Raw genomic sequence first — 25,727 nt, 5'->3', positions numbered from 1 at the left:
TTGTCCCCCGTCTCTTCAGCAGCACAGGTTCGGCTCTAGCCCTCCAGACATCTGTGCTCAGTTCTCACACTCACCTCTGATTTACTGCAATCTACTTCCCACAGAAACATACTTGCTGATTATTAAAAAACAAACACAAACAATACACAAAAAATGGAGTCGATATCAATTAGCTTTTTAAAACCTTGGAGACAATTAAAGTAAAACGTTTGTATAACCAAAACGCTAATACAATGTACTTTAAATGTGATTATGTACAAGGATTCTTCTTTACTTTTACTTCAAATAATCTTCATAATCTTCCATATCAACTACATAAAATGAAGTAAGTACACAAGTCTCAGCCATAGAAACCAGGCAACTTTCACACGAAGCACAAAGCCACGGGCTGCCTTTGAAATAATTATACTACCTTGGCACATCTTTTAGGAAAAGCCTTCCAATATTGCTCAATTATTAGTAAAATTTGATTAATCAGCTCAGTGAAGTCTCAATGACAAACTAAAAACTGTCAACAAATTCTCCATTACAAATACCAAATCAACACAATTTTTGTCATTTTTTTCCTTTGTTCATGATTTGATTAACAATTTGCATAATCTATGAACACCTTAGCAACTGTTTCAAGTAATTCAGCTATATATTAATTTATACCAATTAATTAAAATAAAAGAAAACCACGGGTAAACCAAATTTTTTATTTTACTGTGTGACTTATTTTTGTGTATGATATTCTGAATATTTGCTTCAAGTTAAATAATGAAGCCACACTGTGATGACCTGAAGAGTTAGGAAGTTTCTCTGATGTTTTTAAGAATGATTATGATGATATATTAATTCCACTTGTGGGACTCTCCCCAAGGAAATGTTTGATCACAATAGAGAAAATTATTTATGCATAAAATTGCTCATTGTGCTATTGTTATTAATAGGGGCAGAAAACTATAAATAATTATCCTATAGTCAGAAAATAATCAACCGTATATAGTCGGTATTATGCAGCCATTAAAATTATATTTAAATTTTTAGGACCATGAAACTTTGTTTATGATGTAGCCAAATGTAAATAAGCAAACAGAAAAGTAAACATTAGTTCAATTCCAAACATGCTAAAAGAAAATTGTATGTGTATGCATGAACGAAAGACAAAGCAACAAAATGTTAACCGTACTCATTTCTGACTGCTGGGTAAATTATGGGTAATTTTGTTTTTCAACAATGAGCACATATTTTTTTTTTTATACATATAACTTTTACGACTGGGAGAAAGGGGGAGATTCAATGGTTTTCATAATTTATACTAGCTTAGGAAAATGCCCATGCTTTAATACAAATTTTTAAAAACTAGTCTATGTAATCATATCCGTATAAGTGTTTGTATACAGGGACGGAAGAACCTGAATATATTAAAAGACAAGGGAATACAGCAAAACATCGGGTGATATATCTAATACAGGTGATCTTCAGGTAATAGTATTCATGTCATTTTATTTTTTTCTCCAATCTTATGTATTTTTCAAATTTTCTATGATGAACAGTATCTCCTAGATTTTTTTTTTCTCCTAGATTTTTATTTCATATAGAGTAAGTGAATGATTTCTATTTTCTTTTCTTGCTTTCTCTCTAGGTCTCCAATTCACAGGCAAACTTTTTTCTCCAGAGGAAAAAACAATTCAAAAATGACAGAAAGCCATATGAAAAACTCTAGAATGAGATTTCCTAAATTAGTTTAAAGTCCTCTAAATGCTAATATTTGATTCTTAAATACTAGCAAGTAAATTAACGCCCACATCCTTCATCCTTACTTTTTTTTCACACGCTAATTAAAGATAACTTTATAAAGAGTTTTCTTTGGTTTTTGTCTTTTACAATTTGGAAACTATAACTCTCACAATAATGTAAACAGATTTAAAATATTCAAGTATTTGTCTTAGCAACAATTTCATCCTGTAATTACTATACTACTAAATATTAAGCAGGTATAGGTTTGTTGACATAAGCTAATATTCATAAAAGGGAAAAGGTTACGAAACAGTACACACAGTATGATACCACTTTATCCAAAAACATACAGATACAGTATACATATACACATACATATGTGCATAGGGAAACATTTAGCATTAAGCACTGTAAGTTAGTTAATGTTTATCTCTGGGTGGTTTATTCCTGGGTGGTTTCATAGACAGTTTCTATGATTTTAATTTTTCTTTATATTTATTTCTATTCTCTAATTTTTCTATAAAATACTTGTATAATTTAATTCAAAGAAGAAAAATAACTACATGACATTTCAAATTTAGAGCATTAAAAAAAACTGATTTTAGGTACTTCAAGTGATCTAAATCTTGTAACTTACATATTCAGATAATTAGTACAGAAGAATACAAGTATATAATTGATCCTAATTCTTTCCCATAGACTTTTTCACATCTTTATGCTGCAATTATTACTATTGGTAGAAAGTACAGTCTTCAGTAAATAGCACTTTTCTAGGCTTTTAATCAACTTACTTAATCTAAAGCATGATAAAGCAGAACCCCTCAAATCCAAAATTTCCATGAACCAGCTGGTTAGCAAAGACCAATGTAAAAAAAAAAAAAAAAAAAAAAGACAAATTTTTTTTTTTACCTCAGTATCATAGGTTGGATTGTAGTCATTATAACCAGAATAAAGATCATCTTCATCTGTCTCTGGGGCCAGGTGTACATTTTCCATCATTTGTACCTATGAAAAATCACTGCTGTAAATGTATTCTTCGAATAAGAAATAATTGTTAATTGAAATAAAGTATACCTATTTAACAACCTTTCTGGTCAAATTTATCTCTACATGTGTTTATGGCTTAAACTTTTTTTCATTTCAAATTCTTAAAACTAGATATCAAAACAGACACAAAGGTCAATGGAACAGAACAGAGAGACCCCAAAAAACCCATACATATATGGTCAACTGATTTATGACGAAGGAGCCAAGAATATACAATGAGGAACGGACAGTCTCTTCAATAAATGGTGCTGGGAAAACTGGACGGCCACATGCAAAAAACAAATCTGGGCCCCTACCTTACACCATAAACAAAAATCAACTCAAAATGGATTAAGGACCTGAAACAATAAAACTCCTAGAAGTAAACATAGACAGTAAGTGCCTCGACATCGGTTTTGGTGATATCTTTTTTGGATCTAACACCAAAAGCAATGGCAACAAAACTAAAAATAGATAAGTGGGACTATATCAAATTTAAAAGTTTCTGCACAGCAAATGAAACCATCAACAAAATGAAAAGGCAACCTACTGAATATCCGCAAATCATATATCTGATGAGGGGTTAATATCCAAAATATATAAAGAACTAATGCAACTCAACAACAACAATAAAAACTCGATTAAAAAATGGACAGAGGGGACCTCCCTGGTGGCGCAGTGGTTAAGAATCCACCTGCCAATGCAAGGGACACGGGTTCGATCCCTGGTCCAGGAAGATCTCACATGCCTCAGAGCAACTAAGCTCATGTGCCACAATTACTGAGCCTGCTCTCTAGAGACCACGAGCCACAACTACTGAAGCCCGCACGCCTAGAGCCCGTGCTCTGCAACAAGAGAAGTCACCGCAATGAGTAGACATTTTTCCAAATAAGACATACAGATGGCCAATATGTACATGAAAAGATTCTCAACATCACCTATCATCAGGGAAATGAAATCAAAAGAGATTTCAGCTCACACGAGTTAGAATGGTTATTATAAAAAAGATTGGGATTTCCCTGGTGGTGCAGTGGTTAAGAATCCACCTGCCAATGCAAGGGACACGGGTTCAATCCCTAGTCCAGGAAGATCCCACGTGCCCCAGAGCAACTAAGCCGTGCGCCACAACTACTGAGCCTGCGCTCTAGAGCCCACGAGCCACAACTACTGAAGCCCGTGTGCCTATAGCCCGTGCACTGCAATGAAGAGTAGCCGCTGCTCTCCGCAACTAGAGAAAGCCCAGGCGTGGCAACGAAGACCCAACACAGCCAAAAATAAATAAATAAATTTTAAAAAGAAAAAGAAGACCCAACACAGCCTAAATAAATAAATAAGACTAGAGATGGTCATTCCTTGGCAGTCCAGTGGTTAGGACTCCATGCTCTCACTGCAGAGGGCCCAGGTTTGATTCCCTGGTCAGGGAATTAAGATGACATGAGCCGTGTGTTGCAGCCAGAAAAATAAAGACTAGAGATAAGCACTGGTGAGGATGTTGAGAAAACGGAACCCTCATGTACTGTTGGTGGGAATGTAAGCTGGTGTAGCCACTGTGGAAAACAGTATGCAGGTTCCTAAAAAATTAAAAATAAAGTTACTGTATGATCCAGCAATTCCACTTCCGGGTATTTATCTGAAGAAAATGAAAACACTAAGTCAAAAAGGTATTTGCACCACTACGTTCATTGCATCATTACTGACAATAGGCGAGATATAGAAACAGGGCTTCCCTGGTAGCACAGTGGTTAAGGATCCGCCTGCCAATGCAGGGGACCCGGGTTCGATCCCTGGTCCGGGAAGATCCCACATGCCTCAGAGCAACTAAGCTCGTGCGCCACAACTACTGAGCCTGTGCTCTAGAGCCCACGAGCCACAACTACTGAGCCCACGAGCCACAACTACTGAAGCCCACGCACCTAGAGCCTGTGCTCCGCAACAAGAGAAGCCACCGCAATGAGAAGCCCGCACACCGCAAGGAAGAGTAGCCCCCGCTCGCCGCAACTAGAGAAACCCCACGTGCAGCAAGGAAGACCCAACGCAGCCAAAAATAAATTAATTTTTAAAAAAACGAAACAAAAAAAACTAGGTGTCAAAACATTCATTCATTGCACTTGTTTCACATTTATTCCACACCCACTACATTAAAAGGACAGTGATAGACACAGCTGATTGTACTGATTTTCAAGGAGCTCAGTATCAAGTGAAGAAAGGTATATAACAGTCAATTATAATGCAAGGCAGAAATCACTGAACACCTACCACAGGGCTAAATTAAAGAGACCAATAACACAAAACGTCAGCAAGCATATGGAGCAATGGGAATACTCATATGTTGTTTAGTGGCAGTGTAAAATGGTACAATTTGAGGAAACAATCTGGCAGTCTCATAAAATTAACATATATCTCTTATGACCCAGCAATTCCACTCCAAAGTATTTATCCAAGAGAAATGAAAATATATGTCTATAAAAAGATTTAAGTGTATTTACATGAGCTTTATTCACAATATCCAAAAATTGGCAACAGACCATACCCATCAATAGAATGGATAAGCAAAAGGTGGCATATTTAATGCAATGAAGTACTACTCAGCAATAAAAACCAGTGCACTGATGACATTTATAACAATACATAAAAATCTCAGTTATGCTGAGTGAAAGAAGCCTCACACATAACAGTACCTAATGTATGTTTCAAGTCCTAGAACAGGCAAAACTATGGCAGAAAACAATCAGAACACTAGTTGCTTCTTAGAGGTGGGGGGTCGGGACTGAATGGAAAAGGGCATGACAGAATTTTCTGAAGTGATAAATGTTCTATATCTTGACAGGTGATTTGATTACACAGACGTATGCATTTGCGAAAACTCAGTAAATGCATACTTAAGATTTCTTTTTACTGTTTGTAAATTTTTTCTTGAATGAAAAGACTATAAACAAATATTGAACTATAATTAATATACATACTCAACTATTTAAAGGCAAACTTAGTATCTGTAATTTAGTTTGAAATGTGTAAAAATAAGATGGATAAAAGGATCAATGTGATAAAGCAAGTACAGAAAAATGTTAATGGTAGAATCTATGTAGCAGGTATGATGTTCACTGAAAAATTCTTTAAAATTTGCTGTAGATTTGCAGAGTAAATTTTCATAATAAAATGTGAAAAAAGTACAAAACAAGATGAAACAGATATCAAAGCAAAGTAAAACAGAAGCATGGGAGAAACGTAATTATTGTGCATGTCTACTGTAAATGTGGTAATTATCAGAGAACTGGGGACGAATTCCCAGAAGACCACTCATTCAAATTGAGTCAATATTTTTGGCAATTTGGGAAGGGGGCTGTCCAGTTACCCAAGAAATGTAGTACTGAATTACTTTCTGTATCTCAAAATACATATTATCTTTAAAGCCTGTACAATATTAAGTGCGTCAGTAAATTCCTACAAAAATTTCAGCTTAATCTTATTGCTCAGTAAAATGCCAGATATATGTGGCCACTCATAAAATTTTAACATTACTTTAATAATAAAATTATTAATCTTTTGATATAATTCACATACCATAAAATTTACCCTTTAAGTACCGTTCAGTGATTTTTAGTATATTCACAAGGTTGTGCAGCCATCACCACTATCCAATTCCAGAACATTTCATCACCCCATGGAGAACCCTGGGGCCCTTTAGCAGTCACTCTCCATTTCTCCCTCCTCCTGTCTCAGAGGATTTGCGGATTCTGGACATTCCATAAAAAAGGAATCATCCAATATGTGGTATTTTGTGTCTGGCTTCTTTCACTTAGCATTTTTTCAAGGGTCATCGATGGTATAGCATGTATCAGTACTTTATTCCTTTTTATCGCTGAATAATATTCCATCATAAGGATATACAACATTTTGTCTGTTAATGGACATTTGGATTGTTTCCACTTTTGACCATTATGAATAGCTACTGCAGGACTTCCCGGGTGGTCCAGTGGTCAAGAATCCACCTTCCAATGCAGGGGACCTGGGTTCAATCCCTGGTGAGGGAACTAATATCCCTTTTGCCGCAGGGCAACTAAGCTTGTGTGCTGCAACTACGAAGCACACAAGCCACAACTAGAGATCCCACGCACCACAACGAAGATCCTGCACGCCGCAACTAAAGATGCTGCATGCCACAACTAAGACCCGATGCAGCCAAAAAATAAAAGTAAATAAATATTTTTTTAAAAAACTACTGCACTGGGGCTTCCCTGGTGGCGCAGTGGTTGAGGGTCCACCTGCTGATGCGGGGGACACGGGTTCGTGCCCCGGTCCGGGAGGATCCCACATGCCGCGGAGCGGCTGGGCCCGTGAGCCATGGCCGCTGAGCCTGCGCGTCTGGAGCCTGTGCTCCGCAACGGGAGAGGCCACAACAGTGAGAGGCCCGCGTAACGCAAAAAAAAAACCAAAAAAAAAAAAAAAAAAAAAACTACTGCACTATGGGGAATTCTCTGCCGGTCCAGTGGTTAGGACTCAGTGCTTGGCAGAGCCAAAAAAGAAGAATCCCTTATATGTTCCTGATACTAGACCTTATCAGATAAATGACTAGAAACTATTTTCTCCCATTCTGTGCACTCTTTCCCCCTCTTGACAGTGTCCTTGGAAGCACAAAAGCTTTTAAATTTGATGATGCACACATATCTTTTGTTTGCGCTTTGGGTGTTACAGCTAAAAAACCACTGCCTAATCCAAGGTCAAGAAGATTTACACCTGTTTTCTTCTAAGAGTTTTATGGCTTTAGCTCTTAGATTTAGGTCTTTTGAGTTAATTTCTCATTACTTTTTGGAGATGAAAATTCACTATGAGAGCAAATGTCAATCATATAGAAATGTTCATTCCAAAATAGCCCCCCAAAATATTGTCAGTGGTAGAAGACATACAAAATATTTTAACTTAAAAGCTTTAGGTCAGGTAATGGGACACCAGTGGTTCTCAAAGGTCAGTGTGTGTCAGAAACCCAAGGGCTGGGACTTCCCTGGCGGTCCAGTGGTTGGGACTCCACGCTTCCACTGCAGGGGACCTGGGTTCGATCCCTGGTCCAGGAAGTAGGATCCCACGTGCCATGCCGCGCGGCCAAAATAACAACAAACAAATCTATGCTAAACTGATAGGCAAAGTAATTTTGAAAAAACGAAAGAAACCCAAGGGCTTGTTAAAATCAGACTGCCACTCCCCCATACCGGTTTCTGATTCATCAAGTCTCAGGTGGGAGTCGCCAGCATCCCCCTCCACCCCTTGGAATGTGGATTTCTAACAAGTTCCCAAGCGTTGCTCCTGCTGCTGCTCCGGGGACCACACTGTGAGGACCACTGTGTTCAACAGAAACCACCTAATTACAAGTCCCATTTAAGTCAATTTAGCTTACACGTCTCTCAGAACAACAAGCAACTTTTACAACTGGAGATCCTTTCTTCTGGGCTGTCCCCAGACCAAAACAGTTCAGATCTGAGAGAGACTCGGGGTGACCGACGCGGAGGGTAGGGTGCGGTGGGGAAAGGTGAAGCACTCAGGGAACAGCTAAGGCGGCGAAGGTCCGCCACAGCCCGGGTTTCCCGGGTTCTGCTGCCAAGGCAGCTCCCGGGCTCGCGCCGTCTGGACTGAGCGCGGGAAGCGCCCCCCACCCCGCCTCCCCGGGGCCCCGCCCCCGTCCCCACCGGCGGCCTCTCGCCCCTCGGGGGCCGCACCGGACAGCCCGGCCGCCCACTGGAGCGGACTGACTCCGGCCCGGGAATGCCCACCTCCGCGAGACGGGGCCCGAGCTCGTGCCTCCCTCACCCGCCGAGCCTTCCCGGGAATTTCTGCGCTTCCCGTCACGAACGCTGGGTCAGGGGCTCAAGGGCCGCGCGCGAGCTGCGGGCGGGGGCGCACGGGCCGGCGGCGGGGGAGGGGCAGAGCCCCCGCGACCCCCCACGGCCCCCCCGGAGGGCGGCGGGCACCCGCGCCGCCCGGGGCCCTCTCCTACCTCGCGGCGAGGGGAGCAGGGAGACCGCGAGGGCTGCGGGGTTGGCGCGGCCTTTCCGGAACTCGGCGGAGAGCTGCGCAGCCGTGGCGTTGCCACGCGCGGATCTAAGGAAGCCGCTCCCACAGTGCTCCGCGAGGGGGCGGGGCGATACAGGTGGGCGGGGCCGAGCCTGGAGGGCGGGGAGGGGCCTGAGCGGAGAGGGGGCGGGGCCGGCTCCGGCTAGGGAGCTGGAGCCGAGGGGCCCCGCGGAGGCGGTCTTGGCGGGCGGTGAGTGGGACAGGAACTTGGGGGAAGCCCACGTCTCCTAGATCCTGATGAAATCATCCGGAAGGCAGATCACCGGCGGGTGGTGCTGGTTGCTGTGAATAGCTCCGGTGGCCGCCGCACTAGCTGTGAGCCCTGGAAGCGCGTCTGGGCAGGCAGCTGGCTGTCTGGACCCCTCCCGCGGTTCCCCCCGGTCCCGGCTAGAGCCCAGGCCGCCCGCGCGGCCCCGCGCACCTCGTGGTCCTGTCCTGTCCTGTGCTCCTGCCCTGGACACGTCGAGGGCGGCCCGAGACGCGCCAAAGCCGGCACCCAGCCTGAGTGACGCTAAGCAAGAGAACGAGGAATGAAGTTAATAACCGGTTCACATCTTTAAAGTTTGTCTTAAATTTTCAAGATAAATTGGCGGGGAGGCGTCTAAAGACACCAGTGTAATTAGTGAGTTTTGGAAGACTGAGATGTTGTCTCCCTCCAGTGCAAAAGGCGAGTTATGCTCTCTGGCATATTAGGGATGATGTCTGAGCATCGTGCTGGCCTGCAGTTCATCATAAAAAACTGAGGTTTCCAAAGTTTAGGGCCCCTCAGCTGTGACACAAACTCACTGTGCGTGCAGCAGCCGCCTGCGCTACCCCTGTGGGACTGGGGAGGTGTGTGGGCAGAGGGAGTGTGAAGCTCAGGCTGCTTGCTGGGCTGTGACAATAAGGTCCTCTGTCTCTGACCAGGTGTTTCTGCCAGCTGTCAGGACACCCTGTTAGCTTGTCAGCTTGGAGACCTGGTCAAGTCTTAACACGGCTCTTGAGAGTATCTAGCCACCCAGCCTGGCTCAAAGTAGCTGTTCACTACATGTTTTGTGAGTTAATTCCTGAACACTGTAGAGCCCTTCAAATCACTGCACTTCGGTATATGGAAACCATTTTCATTATCTGTTTAGATCTCCAGGCTGTAAATTTGCAGCTCCCTCGATTGTTAAAAAATATATTTATTTATTTATTTATTTTGGCTGTTAGCTGGAGCATGCAGGATCTTCTTTATTTATTTATTTTTGGCTGCGTTGGGTCTTTGTTGCTGTGCGCAGGCTTTCTCTAGTTGCGGTGAGCGGGGGCTACTCTTCGTTGGGGTGCACAGGCTTCTCATTGCAGTGACTTCTCTTGTTGCAGAGCACGGGCTCTAGGCGCGTGGGCTTCAGTAGTTGTGGCACGCGGGCTTAATAGTCATGGCACGCAGGCTCTAGAGCTCAGGCTCAGTAGTTGTGGCGCACGGGCTTAGTTGCTCCGCGGCGTGTGGGATCTTCCCGGACCAGGGCTCAAACCCGTGTCTCCTGCATTGGCAGGCGGATTCTTAACCACTGTGCCACCAGGGAAGCCCCCTTCATTTTAAATGTTGTAATGAAGCTACTATTTTTTTAATATATTTATTTATTTACTTGGCTCCATCGGGTCATAGTTGTGGCGTGCGGGATCTTCCTTGCCGCATGCGGGATCTTTAGTTGTGGCAAGGCACACTCCTAATGCAGGGGGGCCCGGGGTTCGAGCCCTGGTCGGGGAACTAGATCCCACACGCCACAAGTAAGAGCTCATATGCCACAACTAAAGATCCTACGTGCTGTAACTGAAGCTACTATTTATTAAGCACATGCCTACATCGGCAGACAAAATGTTAAGGTCACGTAGCTCATATTACTAAAATACAAGCTCCAGAGAGAACAGAGATTCTTGTTTCCATCACTTCCAACCTGGAGGGCTAGGCAGCAGACAATCACTGCATTTTGTGGTGTTTTTCTGGGCAGAAGAGGTGAAAGGTTTTCACAGTGCCTAATAAATTACTTGTTAGATAAACCAAGTGTTGCCAAGCTGGGGTGGGAATCCAGTGGTGGTAACACCTATGGTGTACTTGAGTAAACTTTTACGAATAAACAGTAACTATAAAACTATGTTATGGGACTTCTCTTGTGGCGCAGTGTTTGAGAGCTGCCTGCCGATGCAGGGGACACGGGTTCGTGCCCTGGTCCGGGAAGATCCCACATACCGCGGAGCAGCTGGGCCCGTGAGCCATGGCCGCTGAGCCTGCGCGTCCAGAGCCTGTGCTCCGCAACAGGAGAGGCCACGGCAGTGAGAGGCCCGCGTACCACAAAAAAACAAACAAACAAACAAAAACTATGTTATGAGCTCTGATAGTGGTAGATCCACAGGACCTCACGTACACCAGGTGTTAGGGACCGAATTGTCGCCCCCAAATTCAAATGTGGAAGCCCTGACCCCCAGGACCTCAGACTGTGACAGTATTTGGAGACAGGGCCTTTAAAGAGGGATTAAGTTAAAAGGGGGCCTCGCGGGTGCTCTTGCCACCTGGTTTCCTTCTCTCTGGGCTCTTCTCACCACCTCCTCAGCACTCTTGCATCTTCTCTCTTGCTGTCACTCAGTCTGTTTTCCACACTGCAGCCAAAGTGGTCACCCTTCAGTGAAGGTCTGATCACCTCGTTCTCTGCGCAGGACCTTTTGGTGCCCTCTCTCCCCACTGGCCTTGACCTCTGGACAAAGTCTAAACTCCATGTTGTGCCTTACAAGGCTCTTCAGGGGCCAGGACACAGGAATCTGTTGCAGCCAAGAAAAATCAATTCTTGCTAACTGAAGCAGAAAAGGAATTTTTTGGAACGATGTTGGGTAACTCAGAATTGTCAGAGAGGCTGAGGAGCAAAGTTTGGAAAAGCAACAGCAGCTCAGGCAGGCAAGGCCCAGCCAAAGTCGGCTCACGGGAGCGAGCTGCCGAAGTCATGACCAACCCTCGCCGTTTGCTCAGGCAAACCAGGAGCAGTTGGTCGCCCTGCTTAGCCGGCTGCTGTGGCCCTGCCATCTCAGTACCTCAAGGCCCTCTCGCCGGTGGACGCGCTCTCACACAGCTGTGCTCTGGCACGTAGCACTTTACTACTGGACCCTGGTTCCATCATAGCCACTGGGAACCATTTCTAACCACCCTGCCCTTTGTCTGCCTCCTGAGCCCCAGATGGGAATGCCAGCTTGCTGTGTGTCGGTCAAAGGCCGTGTTCTGGCTTCCAGGGAGCTCAGACGGAGGGTGTCTGCTCCCCGAAGCTTCCTCCCACCCATTTTGGGATCCTCCTAAAATACGAAGGGTGTCAGATGCTGGGCAGCCAACAATGTCCATGGACAAACGTCCACGACACCACTCCTCCCCTTGGCCTCCTCGCCGGCACGTCGTGCCCCGGCCATACGTGCTTTCAAGTCTTCCTCACCCCCAGGCCTTCACAGCACACTATTCTCTTTTCCTAAAATGATCTTTCCTACTGTCCTCTTAGCCTGGCCACCTCTGTCCAGAAGGCCATCCCTAGTCGCTGAGTACTAGTTTGCTAGGGCAGCCGTAACAAAGTACCGCATGCTAGGTGGCTTAAAAACAGAAATTTACTTCCCAGTGCGCTGGAGGCTGAACTTCAAGATCAAGGTGTGGGCAGGCGTGGTTTCTTCCGAGGTCTCTCCTTGGTCTGGCCGCTCTCTGCTACCCCTTCACATGGTCTCCCTCTGGGCACCCTGTGTGTCCTAATCTTCTCCTCTTATGAGGACATGAGTCACATTGGATGAAGACCCACCCACAAGGGCTCCTTTTAATTTAATCCCCCGTCTCCAAATACTGTCACATTCTGAGGTCCTGGGGGTCAGGGCTTCCACATTTGAATTTGGGGGACACGATTCGGTCCCTAACACCTGGTGTACGGTGGATCTACCACTATCAGAGCTCATAACACAGTTTCATAGTTACTGTTTATTCGTCAAAGTTTACTCAAGTACACCATAGGTGTTACCACCACTGGATTCCCACCCCAGCTTAGCAACACTTGGTTTATCTAATAAGTAATTTATTAGGCACTGTGAAAACCTTTCACTTCTTCTGCCCAGAAAAATACCATGAAATGCAGTGGCTGCCTGTTAAATATTTTAAATTATCATGGCTTTTTTTTTTTGCCCCAAAAGCTAAAAGCAAATTAGCCTGAAAATGTAGAGTGAAATTTTTTTCTCATCTTTTTTAAAAAATAAATTTATTTATTTATGTATTCATTTTTCCCTGCATTGGGTCTTCATTGCTGCGTGCGGGCTTCCTCTAGTTGCAGCAAGCGGGGCTACTCTTCCTTGCGGTGCGCGGGCTTCTCGTCTTGGTGGCTTCTCTTTTGTGGAGCATGGGCTCTAGGTGCTGGGGCTTCATGAAACAGTGAAATTCAGTGCTTTCTACTGTCAGCATTAAGTATTTTTATTGCTCTGTGTCAGCTATATTCAGGGTCTAACAGTAGCATTTGTTCGTTTGCTCATTCATTCATTCAACTGTAAGAGTTTCACCAATGGATAAGCCAGAAATAAGGCATTCCTGGCAGATGGAAAAACGTCTGGAAGCTGCACTGTCTAATATGGTAACCATTAGCTGCTGGTAACTATTTAAAATAAAGTTTAAATCAATTCAATATAATTTTTATTTGTTTTATTTTTGGCTGCATTGGGTCTTCATTGTAGTGCATGGGCTTCTCATTGTGGTGGCTTCTCTTGTTGCAGAGAACGCGCTCTAGGCGCGCGGGCTTCAGTAGTGTGGCACACGGGCTCAGTAGTTGTGGTTCGCGGGCTCTAGAGCTCAGGCTCAGTAGTTGTGGCACATGGGCTTAGTTGCTCCGCGGCATGTGGGATCTTCCTGGACCAGGGCTCGCACCTGTGTCCCCTGCATTAGCAGGCGGATTCTTAAGCACTGCGTCACCAGGGAAGCCCTCAATTTAAATCAACTATAAAGTTTAGTTCCTTAGTCTCATTAGCTGCGTTCCACAGGTGTGTGTCAGAGACTCATGTGCAAAACTTTTCCATTATCACACAAGGGTCTACAGGCAGTGCTGGGAGGATGCAGAGAACATTAAACTCACTGGACTGCACCTGAAAACAGTTGGAATAAACTATAGTAGTTTGTAAGTGCCAAAGCATGATCTAAAGAATCATCAGTGACCTGATAGTATTTTTTTAAATATGTGTGAGATAAATTCTTCTAAATATCTATAATAATTCAATACAGAATGTTGAGAAATGAATTATTGTTTTTGTTTTTTATTTTTTTGGCCATGCCGACTGTCTTGCGGGATCTTAGTTCCCCAGCCAGGGATTGAACCTGTGCCCCCTGCAGTGGACGTGCCGAGTTCTAACCACTGGACCGCCAGGGAATTTCCGAGAAATGAATTATTGTTGTATTTACATGTGCTCTTCAAAATTCTCCGTATGAAGAACAAGATATCACTTCACTAAAACACTGTTAGTCGCCACATTCATTCGGTTCGTGTTTGAGTGGGTTTGTTTAATTCCGGGGGCACATGGGGGTGGTTTGGGAAGATGTTAGGTTTTGTCTTTTTGAGGTGGCTTGTATATAACATTGTTGAACTGCGTCAAAAGGCAAGAAAAATCTCTCTTTTTTATTGCAAATGTGTCTCTATCCAGCAATGACTTTGAAAGGGAGATCTAAGTACTTTCTGTACAACCCCAGAAAAGAAAGTCGAGGTCCCTCAGGGTGAGGGTCCTGCCTGTCCTGCTTGCTTAACTGAGACCCCCTGCTGGTTGACTGAGCCCCTTACCTTCTGTCTTGGTTTCTCACCCTGAGCCTTCTGCCACCCCCAGAATCCTGAGCCCAGGCAGAGATGAAATCCTTGAGTGACATCTTCTCTGAGTGAATTCAGAAATCATCTGGAGGGAATTCCCTGGTGGTCTAGTGGTTAGGGCTTTATGCTCTCACTGCTGAGGGCCCGGGTTCAATCCCTGGTTGGGGAACTAAGATCCCACAAGGGGCTGCCCATGTGGCCAAAAAAAAAAAAAAGAGAGAGAGAGAGAGAGAAATCATCTGGGCAGAAGCCATAGTGACTATAATGGTTATGAAATGCTGAGTTTCTGACAAGGAGCTACGATCTATCTGGACACAGTTACATTCAAGCACACGGATTCTCTAGATGATATTATACTCATCACAGCCTCTGTCATATATGGTTGTACAGGTTGTGTGCTGCAGAAGGGGGCGACATCTAAGGAGGGGTTATTCACATAATAGTTTTCATAGATTTGCTGCTTATAATAATAAAAACAATTTTCCAGAAGATGGCAGTAAAGTATCTTGTTCGAAAACATCAGTATAGTATGACAATTTTCTGGGGGTGGGAATATAGTGTTTTGAGGAAAAAGTGCCTTTTTCTTACTTACAGAAAGGTGTGAAATGGCTTATCACTTGCTCTAGGTCCTGTAGAAAATCAGCCCTCTATTACTGGCGAAAATGAACAAATGAAGTTTAATAGGTAGAGGAAAGGAAAAAGAATTATCAGGGATATATTTCGAAATTCTAGCTTCCAAAATGCCGACTCTTTGTTAAAATAATAATATCAATATATTATATGTGTTATATAGTATGAATAATACAGTGTAATTTAAGCTTTCCTAGACCTCATGGGACCGTGGGTATAAATGTGCTTTATGAAAATAGAGAGGAACCCTTTAGTTTTGAGGTACATGTTTCTGTCTCCTCAAAAGTCTCCCCCCTAAAATACAAACTGTCTTCAGTCTATGGTTCCTCCCCCAAAATACACATTTTTATAGCAGTTACAAAGCTGTCCCTGAGACCCAAATTCTCGAACACTAAGCTTTACCATGTATGCACAGATCCTTTCTTAACTCAAAAACATAAATACCATGGCCTCTATTCTCTTAAACCTTTATATACTTACCTCTTAAGAAATATTTTAGGGGGAGGGATAAATCAGGACCTTGGGATGAACGCACACACACTACTATATGTAAGATAGATAACCAACAAGGACCTACTGTATAGCACAGGGAACTATAGTCAGTATTCTGTAGATAACCTATATGAGATAAGAATCTAAAAAAGAATGAATATATGTATATGTATAACAGAATCACTTTGCTGAACACCTGAAACTAACACAACATTGTAAGTCAACTATACTCCAATGAAACTAAAATATTAAAAAAATATTTCAATAATCCGAGTCTTAAAAGTAAATTGGGGTCACTTAAGAGCAGAGCATTTGACCAGATATCCCAAGTGGATCTTCTCATTGCTAACGACCCTCTAGGCTGAGTGCTAGGTCCACCGAAGTTGCCCCATTGGTATCTGAACGCTTTCTTGCCTCTGGGCACACAAGCCAACCTGGTACCCTTCCTGCACCAAACACACATCAACAATTTCTCCGTGGAGTCCTGGTTCCTTTTAGTGAAAATGGCATTACAGACCAAGATTTGGGCATCTGGGGTTCAGATCAGATTTGAGATACTGGGTATTGTTAAGCCTGGGCTGTTTCAGGGAGCAGAGCCGGAAAATACCTTTTTTTTTTTTTTTTTTAAGGTGTGAGTTCTTACTGATATTTTCAATTCAATTCTAACATCACAGCATTCCTCTTTAAACTCTTTGTTTCTATAATTATACCTTATTTTATGGTGAAATCTTCCTGCTAAACGAAATCAACATATTTATTTGATTTGTCTAGAATACAAAAAAAAAAGTTAAGAATAGCAATATGATACTGGTGTGAAATATAAAACGACAAAATGAAGTTCAAGATTTTCTTGATGGCCAGTAGGCGCATGAAAAGATGCTCAACATCATTAATTATTAGAGAAATGCAAATCAAAACTACAGTGAGGTACCACCTCACACCAGGCAGAGTGGCCATCATTAAAAAGTCTACAAATAGGACTTCCCTGGTGGTGCAGTGGTTAAGAATCCACCTGCCAATGCAGGGGACACGGGTTCGAGCCCTGGTCCGGGAAGGTCCCACATGCCACGGAGCAACTAAGCCCCTGCACCACAACTGCTAAGCCCCCGCACCTAGAGCCCGCACGCAGCAATGAAGACCCAATGCAGCCAAAAAGAAATAATAAATAAATAAATAATAATTTTAAAAAGAGGGCTTCCCTGGTGGTGCAGTGGTTGAGAGTCCGCCTGCCGATGCAGGGGACGCGGGTTCGTGCCGCGGTCCAGGAAGATCTCACGTGCCGCGTTCCAGGAAGATCTCACATGCCGCGGAGCGGCTGGGCCCACGAGCCATGGCCACTGAGCCTGCGCGTCCGGAGCCTGTGCTCCACAGCAGGAGAGGCCACAGCAGTGAGAGGCCCGCGTACCGCAAAAAAAAAAAAAAAAAAAAAAAAAAAAAAGAGAGAAACTGCCATTGAGGTGGTTTCATCTTAGAAATGAGTGGAAATACACAAGGAATTCAGCCTCTGAAACGTGCCCCAAATTCACCTTAGCCATCATCTGGCCCATCTTCAGTGGCTGAATACTTGGTTATATGTGCAAGATTTGTAAAAAGGAAACTTTGGCGGTGCAAACCCATTCCAATGAATAATACTTGATTTCTAATTATGTTAGAATCTACATGTTTTCATGGGCTGGATGCAGTTTTAACTTCATCAAGTTAACAGCTTCCTCTTCTGAACCACGGACCTTCCTATCATACTTGAGTCTCAGGCTACCCAAGGTGAATTTCCAAAGATAAATTAGAATCTCATGGGACTTCCCTGGCAGTCCAGTGGTTAAGATTCCCCGCCTCCATTGCAGGGGGCACGGGTTCAACCCCTAGTTGGGGAACTAAGATCCCTCATGCTGCGTGGCATGGCCAAAAAAAGAGAAAAAAAAAAGAATCTCAGAAATCTATAACCAAGGTGTATCAAGATCAATTTCAATTAAGCTAATTAAAAGAGGGAAAAACATGTCAGAGATTACACATTTAAACTATCACCAGGAAGTTCATATGAAAACCTCTCCACAGATTCATATGGATTTCAGATGACCTGGGTTCCAATAGAACTGATGGATAAACACAAGCTGTCAATATTTATACAAGTCAAAATTCCAGTCTGAAACACAGAAACCACCCAGATATTTCAGCAGAGTGTCTATCTATCTATCTATCTCTCTCACTCAACAGAGAATTTAATATGGAGAATTTGTTCTGTCATTCTTGGACTGAAAAGCACAGAACGTCAGGAGGGCCGCTACTCCTGGGACTCAGGGATGCAGGAAGATTTGGGGACTAGCAGAGGAGGGGCCTGGGGGGGAGTGGAGCCTCTGAGGGGTGTGAGAGGCTGTGCCTGGGGGGGTCACAAAGCTGGAGGAGGAACCAGCGGAGGTCACCCGGGCGATTGTTAGGGCGACACTAGGAGGATCAGCAAGTGACCTGCCCTGTGTTTTGTCTCCAACCCCCCGCTGGTGGACCGTCACAGGAAGCCAGCGTCAGGGTCACACAACAGAACATATGTAGAAGGGTGGATGTGGAGCAGAGAGACAGCAGTTTAATAATAACTGGCACAGTCTAAACACGCTTCTAAACATGGTTGATCTTTCATGTCGCAACAGTGAAGGCCATGCTTTCTCCTAAGAAGATGCAGTTCTCTCCCCCACAGAGAGGCCCTAACCCTCTCGCCCCAAAGGGAAGAAAGAGCTAAGAGTCGTGGCACCCATCTCTGGGCAACACTCTTGGTGTCCATGTCTAATTTGTTTAAGTCTCACCTGAGGATTTTGTGACCTAATGACTAAATTATAACGTTACACACTACCAACAGCCCTTACATGAAATAATAAGGGAAAAGGAGGAGGGAGGCAAAAGAAATTAGGTCACACACACACACACACACACATACACACACAGATAAAAATAAGAAAAAATGAATGGCTGCAACACACACCACCTCTGCTACTGGTCAGAACATAACATTTATGACTTCTTTTTCCAACTACGTGTTGCAAGTGTACCCTCATCCAGCATCTCAGCTGATCAAGGTTTTGTGTGGTGTTTTTTTCCCTAGGTGGGAGAGGGGTGCAGTGAACCAAACATTTATTCTCAAAGGATATAAATCATCCAAAATCCTACTCCCCCCAAAATCAACTTTATTGAGGTATATATGTATAACTGACATATAATATCATACACTCATTTAAGTGTATTTTTCAATGAGTTTTGAAAATTTATACACCTGTGTAACAATCACCATAATCAAGATACAGAATACTCCTATCGATGCAACATTTCCCTTGTGCTCCTCCTGAGGCATCATCCCCTGCCCCCCCAGGCCCAGACAGCCACTCATCTCCTATCCTTAGGGAGTAGATTAGTCTTTTCTCGAGTCACATGTAATTTGAATCACAGGTCCGAGTTTCCTGCTATCTGGAAGTTGAGTGTTCCTATGAGTTTTTTCATAAGCCGAAATGGGTAAATCAAAGGAGCAGTTACCTTAGGACACGTCTTGCTAAGGGGAGCACAAGATAAATGAGATGAAGCACAGATGCTCACAGACACAGTTCAGAGCTCTGGCATCTGATGCTGAGATGCTGAGTGTAGTCCCCGGGCCGCCCTTGCTGCCTGGGCCGTGCGCTGCCCCTGTAACGGCTCGCTGAAAAACAAAGGCTGAGCACTGTTTTCGATTTTTGCCTTTTTTCACGACTCCCGTGACTGCCACGAGTCTAGGGACCAGCACCTTCTTAGCAAAGAGCTAGCTAGCGCTGCAGAGCAGCGAACAGCCCAGCTGCTGCCACCCCGGGAGCGCGCCCTCCAAGGTGCGCACTCTGCACGCGCCTTGACCGGCTTGCTGCCTGTGTGGCTACGGAAACCGCTCAGATCTGGGCTGGGGAAGCCTTGCAGTCCGGTACCCTCAGCACCAGGGGTACCTGACGCTCTCCCAACTACGTACCACTGTAGCATTTGTGCAGGAAAGAGGTGTGCCTCTGAAAGACTTCATTGCCGACTTGGGAACGTTATCAGTCTTCATAATTTCAGCCAGTCTGATGGGCGAAAGACGACCTCTTTGTTGTGTCACTTTTCATTCTCTTCTCTAAAGTGAGTTGAGTGCCTTTTCAAATGTTTATCGATAACTTGTGAAATTGCTCTTGCTCTGACATTCCTCTTTTCGCTCCTGACCGGGGAAGACAGAGGAAGGGCTCCGTGCGTCACCCTAGTCTCAGAGTCACGCGTTTCCGCTGCCTAATCGTCTTGACCTGGATGACTGGTGTGCCCCCGTTTGTGCTGTGTGGACAGTGTTGTCATGGGACATGTGATGCCCTTTCCTCCGGTCTGTTTCCAAAAAGAGCCAGGGGTGGCGCGGTGACGTTTCCTTCTCCTGGAGCAGAAACCATCTAGGCCTTCGGTAGGAGGAAACACAGCCTGGCTGCGGCGGGCTCCACAGCCTTCCAGTTTGCCCCTCCCCCCTCCCCCCAGCTTTTCTGCCTGCTGTCCCAAGGCTCCTGGGCCTCGGCCTCATCTGCGGAGAAAGTTGGGGTCTTCCCAGAAACGAACTACCAGTGTGAACTCAGCACTAACCGTCCTCAGCTTAAGGCCTTGAGCTGGTGTGGACGGAAGTGGTGCTAATGTCTTCACACGGGAAGGGGATTCCAGTGATAATTTTGCGGGGTCCTTTAGCGGTCACGCCTTGTGCTGGTCTGGAGGTGTCCTCTCCCCGTGCACCGACTTTAGGGGCGCCGTTGGGAAATGACCAAAACAAAGTGAGTTACTGGAGTCCGAAGTGGCTGCTCTGCCACCCGGCGTCCAGTCCACGTGGTCCTCCCGGCAGCTCCTCCCGTGCGCGCCCCGGGGCGAGGGGAGGTGGATGCTCCGCGCGCCCGCGATGGGCCAGACGGCCCCCCTCACCCGACGCTGTGCTAAGCGCCCCGCCTGCCGGGCCCGGAGCCCGGCGCGCCCGCGGGGCGTGGAGAAGTGGAGGCTCCGCCCGCGCCCCACCCACGGGCCAGGCTCCCCGGCCCTGTCGCGGCTCTGGGGCGGGCGGAGCCAGTGTCCGGGTGGCGCGCGCTGCAGCTGTGGGCTTGGGCACCGCGCGGGCTATGGCGTCCCCAGCGTCCTCGGCGCCCGGCGGGGTGGCAGTAGTCGGCAGGTAGGGCTCGAGCCCGCACGGCCGGGAGGGTGGCGGCGGGGCGCGGGCGCTGTCGCCCGGGGGGCTGGTGGCGCGGCTGCGGTGGCCCCGGCGCCTTCCCGGGACCCGGCCGGCCCGGGCGCGGGCGGGGGCGCACTACGGGGCGCGGCTCCGTTTCGCCCGCGCCTCGGCCCGGCTGCGGAGCGGTGCGGGTGCGGGCGGAGTTCGGTGATGCGGCCCCAGCGGGGACAGTGACGCTTGGCGCTGCGAGTGGACGCAGAGCTGTCGGGCCGCGGGTCCGCACAAGGGTGTTCTCTCACGTTCTAGCCCCAGGGATGGGCGCTCGGAGGCACGGAGGGGCCGGCGCGGCGGGGGGCTCTCGCGCGCTCCGGCCCGAGGCTGTCACCCGGCGAACCCGCTTGGGGGCGGGGGGCGCGGCCCGCGCGATCCGAATCCGCGCCTCCAGCGTGGCGAGGGCCCCCTATCCCGAGGGCATCCGGGTTCGCCGGGAGTTGTGTGTCAGGTTAGCAGCTTAAGTTCCATCCACGGTTTTCTGGTTTGTGCTCCATCTCTCTTGTAAAACAACTGCTGTTTTAAAACACGCGTCTACGTGCACCTTTCCGTTGGTAAGCTAGCATAGCAGTCTACCCACTTGTCGGTAGTTGCAGTTGGTCGCTAGGCGCACCTACTGGGTGGCTCAGTGTCCGGTTACAACGCCGAGGTGCTGGCCTGCCTGACCCCCGTCACAGCCCTGTCCTGAGAACAAGTCCCTGTCCGGGTGTCTCCTTAGAGCCCTCTGAGGATGGAGACAGGACGCTGTGTCAGATTCCTTTACATGGAGAAGTGGAGTTACCTGTGCCTCTGTCCTTTCCAGGCACGTGGGCATGTGGCTGCCTCCTGAAGGGATATAAAATATAGAAAAAAGTGTACTTTGTCCCAGGCGTGGTGACTACGCTTGCCTTGCACCTTTTGTCCAGGGTCAAGTGTGTATCAACCACGGCCTGGGACTGGTGCCCTGCCGGCACCCAACAATGTTGAGCGAAGTCTGGAGTTGACTGTACAGGTGACCCTTGGACCACTCGCGGGTCAGCGGCGCCCACCGTCCATTCCCACCAGAAAAGTCAGTTTAATTGACAGTCTGTACCCAGCCCCAGATCCTGCTTCCCATAGGATTTACCATGTAAGAAAGCCTGCATGTAAGTGGCTCTGCGGTGTCCAGACCCTGTCGTTCCGGGGTCAACTGCGCCCTTCTCCGGCTCTGGTTCTTGCGGGAAGGAGATACGAAGGGGAGTCAGTTTACTTCTGATTCCTTGAGGGAGGCTGACAAAAGAATTAGACAAGGGCTGGAGAACTTCATTCACCACACGAATTAGGAGACGGTCTTGTCTCCCCCGCATTTTTTTTTCTTGGCTGTGTTGGGTCTTTGTTGCTGCGCGCAGGCTTTCTCCAGTTGCGGAGAGCGGGGGCTACTCTTCGTTGCGGTGTGCGGGCTTCTCACTGCGGTGGCTTCTCTTGCTGCGGAGCTCGGGCTCTAGGTACACGGGCTCAGTAGTTGTGGCACACGGGCTCTAGAGCGCAGGCCCAGTAGTTGTGGCGCACGAGCTTCATTGCTTCGTGGCATGTGGGATCATCCCGGGCCAGGGCTCGAACCCGTGTCCCCATGCATTGGCAGGCGGATTCCTAACCACTGCGCCACCAGGGAAGTCCCTCCCCCACACCTTTAGCACCTCCGAAAGCAGCCATCTCTGCTTCTGCGGCAGCCCTGCTTTCCTTCCCTTCTTCCTCCCTCCTCCCTGTCCCCTCCTCTCCCCTCTGGTCCCTTTCTCTCTCCCATCTCCCCTCCTGTACCCCTTGTCTCTCTCTCTCTCTCTCTCTCTCTCTCTCTCTCTCAACCCCATAGGTCATTCCAAGGGGCATCCATTCAAAAGATGGGCCTGGGGAGTGTGAATTAATTGGCTAAAACCTGGTTCACTTTCATTCTTGGATTTCAACAGACCAAAATATACATATTTCAAAGTTTAGAGAACATACTGGGCCATTGTTTTTCCATTTTATCTTAATAATTACCAGACTCCCTCTTAAAAGTGCACGCTAGGAATACAACCCCTATTTAGTTCTTTTCCATTGATCTTTTCGTCAAGGGCACTTAGCTTTCCTGAGAGCATGCAGGGTGAGCCCCTTCAGAGCAGTGGGCCTGAGAGAGTAAGAGTGTGTTTTTGAAGAATTAAGAAAGGAGAGAAAACCCCCTTGGGTTCAGGGCTGTGCGAACATTAAAGGGGGAGAATCTGGAAACGGCAGCTTTACAAAATGGCGGTAGAGATGGGTCTCCCCGAATCCATCCTAGCGGTGTTGCCAGGCCTTACAGACCACGGTGTTTCTGAGCCGAAATATGACTTCAGAGCTCCGACGTACACTGCACTGTGTTCACTGAGGTTTTAGGCCTTGAGCTTTGAAGGTAGGATCTGTCCAGGAAGGCCAGCGTGGTCGTGGTCGTGTGTTCCTGGTGTGACCAGCCAAGGTCCTTGGACTCTTTAATCAGCAGAAATTGATAAGGTGCCAGAGGAGAGACTCAGGCAAGGCTTTACTGGGACTCGTGCTGAGGGGGTGTGGGGTGGTGGTGACCTTTTTCCTTACACAGGGCGAGGGTGTGGGCAGATCCACGGTCCGCCAGAGGGGCGGCTCAAGAGGTCTGCCCACCCCCCTGGTGGTGCTGTGTGCAGTGGTCATGCACAGGACCTTGCCCCTAGCACCTCAGATGAGGCCGTTGGGTCTTTGGTCTTTTTGTATCTTGTTCATAATTTGTCCCCACTGCTCATGCGCGCAGTTATTTTTAGGTCCCTATAGTGTCTTTGTATCTGTAGCTCGAGGAGAGGTGTGTACGCAGGTGTAAGCACTGCGGCAAAGGGTCCCGGGTCCCGGGTCCCAGCCTGTCTCACTGGGGCCCCATGTGCCCTCTTGCTGTCCCCTTTTTCTGGGCACACTCCTCTAGGACTGAGCTCAGGGACCAAGTCCTCCAGGAAAAGTTCTGCTTCTGGGACCCTCCCCTTAGGGTAGAAACTGTCATCTCCAATTGTATGTCCCTCCTGCCTGGTCCTAGTAGACAGATGTTTGAGCTATTGTAGCAGAGATGTGTAGCGGGAAGGCTTGCTAGGATGTTGTCCTATATCACGCTATGCATCCCCTGAACTTGTTTTCATTTATTTTATTCCAGAATTTTACTTTGAGGTGACTGCGTACATTCTTTATAAGAAATTTTGTGAGGCATACATTTTTTCCTGCTACTTCTGCATTAAAGCACAAGACACACAGACATATACACAGACGCACAGAGCAAACCCTAGGACGCTCCAGCTGCCTGTCGTCAGCTCAACACTAAACACGCTTTTCCTAGAAATATTTAATAGCTCTTATTGGCAAATATTCCGTAGCCAACTGAGATTAAGACGGTTTTACTTCAACTTTTGGTCAGTAAATAAGTAACTGTAGAATGGAAAAGTACTTTAGAAAGTATCTAGAGTGGACTTGTTCAAAGCTAAGTGCTGTTAATGATAAAATTAGAATTGAACCAATTTTGTTACTTCACTTTTCTCCCTGGCTGCTTTGCTGCCGTGTAACAGAATAAGTTACCTTTGAATAAGCAGCCTTTGAAATACCAATTCAGATCTATGAATTTAGAAGCTTTAAGGCGCGGTCCCCAACCTTTTTGGCACCAGGGACCGGTTTCGTGGAAGACTGTTTTTCCACGGACCAGGGGCGCAGGGGAAATGGTTCAGGCAGTAACGGGAGCGATGGGGGACGGCAGATGAAGCTTCCCTCGCTCACCCGCCACACACGTCCTGCTGTGTGGCCCTGTTCCTAAAAGGCCGAGGACCAGTACTGGTCAGCGGCCCGGGGGTTGGGGACCCCTGCTTTAAGGCATTAGTCATAACGGTAAGGACCCGTTCTATTCCCCAGGCTTGTAGGGGTTCAGGAAAAGTTAGCAAGATGTCACTGGCTCTAAGGCCAGGAAGCTAATTGTATTTGGGCCCCAAGTAAGGTAGTGCTGGGGACCGGAAAGCCGTGGGAAAGCGGTGAGCCAGATGCTGCCCCTCCCTCTGGGGTCTGGCTGTGACTCCCTGCTGCACCTGTGCCCGCCCTCCTGCCCCCGCCTGCCCACCCCCACCGCTGTGTCCCCAGCGTTATCATCTTTCAGCCCCAGTAAGTACCTGATGCTCACGTACAGTTTCCATAGTTTAGGCCCAGCTTTAAGGAGATGGGGGCTCAGTCCTCTTCAAGCACAGGGTGCTGGTGTCCGCTTCGTGGTGTCATCGGTGACTGACAGCTGGGGGAGGGGTCCCCCAGGAGTGGGCCTTCTGCTCTCCACCCCTCCTCTAGGGGAATATAGGCCATACAGACCTTGAAACCCACGACAATAAAAGTAAACTGACTTTGCCTTTAATGCCTGTTGTATGGAATACAACTCATCTCTCCCCAACTTTTTTAAATTTTATTTTATTTTTTAAATTTTTTATTTATTTATTTTATTTTATTTTTTTTTGTGGTACGCGGGCCTCTCACTGTTGTGGCCTCTCCCATTGCGGAGCACAGGCTCCGGACGCGCAGGCTCAGCGGCCATGGCTCACGGACCCAGCCGCTCCGCGGCATGTGGGATCTTCCCGGACGGGGACACGAACCCATGTCCCCTGCATCCGCAGGCGGACGGACTCTCAACCACTGCGCCACCAGGGAAGCCCTCTCCCCTTTTATTATGAAAATTCTCAAACACAGAAGAGTTGAAATATAGAAAAAAGAATACCCACATACCCACCTCTGTATCCAACAATGGTTAAAAAAATTTGCTC

The 25,727-nt window shown here is 46.8% G+C and overlaps 2 protein-coding genes across 16 annotated transcripts in view; one reads left to right on the top strand and one right to left on the bottom strand.

Moving 5' to 3' along the window:
* The window catches only part of IFT88 (intraflagellar transport 88), a 75,944-nt gene extending 67,102 nt beyond the window's left edge, over positions 1–8,842 (bottom strand). For 13 of the 14 annotated variants that reach the window (XR_012327497.1, XR_012327496.1, XM_073794935.1 and 10 more), the window contains exon 1: positions 2,632–2,727. Coding sequence is in view for 12 of the 14 variants with exons in the window: in XM_073794935.1 (XP_073651036.1) it covers positions 2,632–2,721 (90 nt within the window). In the remaining 2 variants the exon portion in view is untranslated. Of the gene's footprint in view, positions 1–2,631; positions 2,728–8,734 lie in introns of those variants that run through there. The other variant, XM_073794933.1, reaches the window with a different exon arrangement.
* An 11,911-nt stretch (positions 8,843–20,753) lies between these two features.
* The window catches only part of CRYL1 (crystallin lambda 1), a 73,891-nt gene continuing 68,917 nt past the window's right edge, over positions 20,754–25,727 (top strand). The window contains exon 1 of one of the 2 annotated variants that reach the window (XM_073794925.1): positions 20,754–20,907. In XM_073794925.1, coding sequence (XP_073651026.1) covers positions 20,858–20,907 — 50 coding nt within the window. In that variant the 5' untranslated portion in view covers positions 20,754–20,857. The remainder of the gene's footprint in view (positions 20,908–25,727) is intronic. The other variant, XM_019936927.3, reaches the window with a different exon arrangement.

The sequence above is a fragment of the Tursiops truncatus genome, chromosome 18 (assembly GCF_011762595.2).
Source record: "Tursiops truncatus isolate mTurTru1 chromosome 18, mTurTru1.mat.Y, whole genome shotgun sequence".
Taxonomy (NCBI): Eukaryota; Metazoa; Chordata; class Mammalia; order Artiodactyla; family Delphinidae; genus Tursiops; species Tursiops truncatus.
Note: the sequence above shows the minus strand (reverse complement) of the source record. Positions and strands in the feature narration are given on the sequence as shown.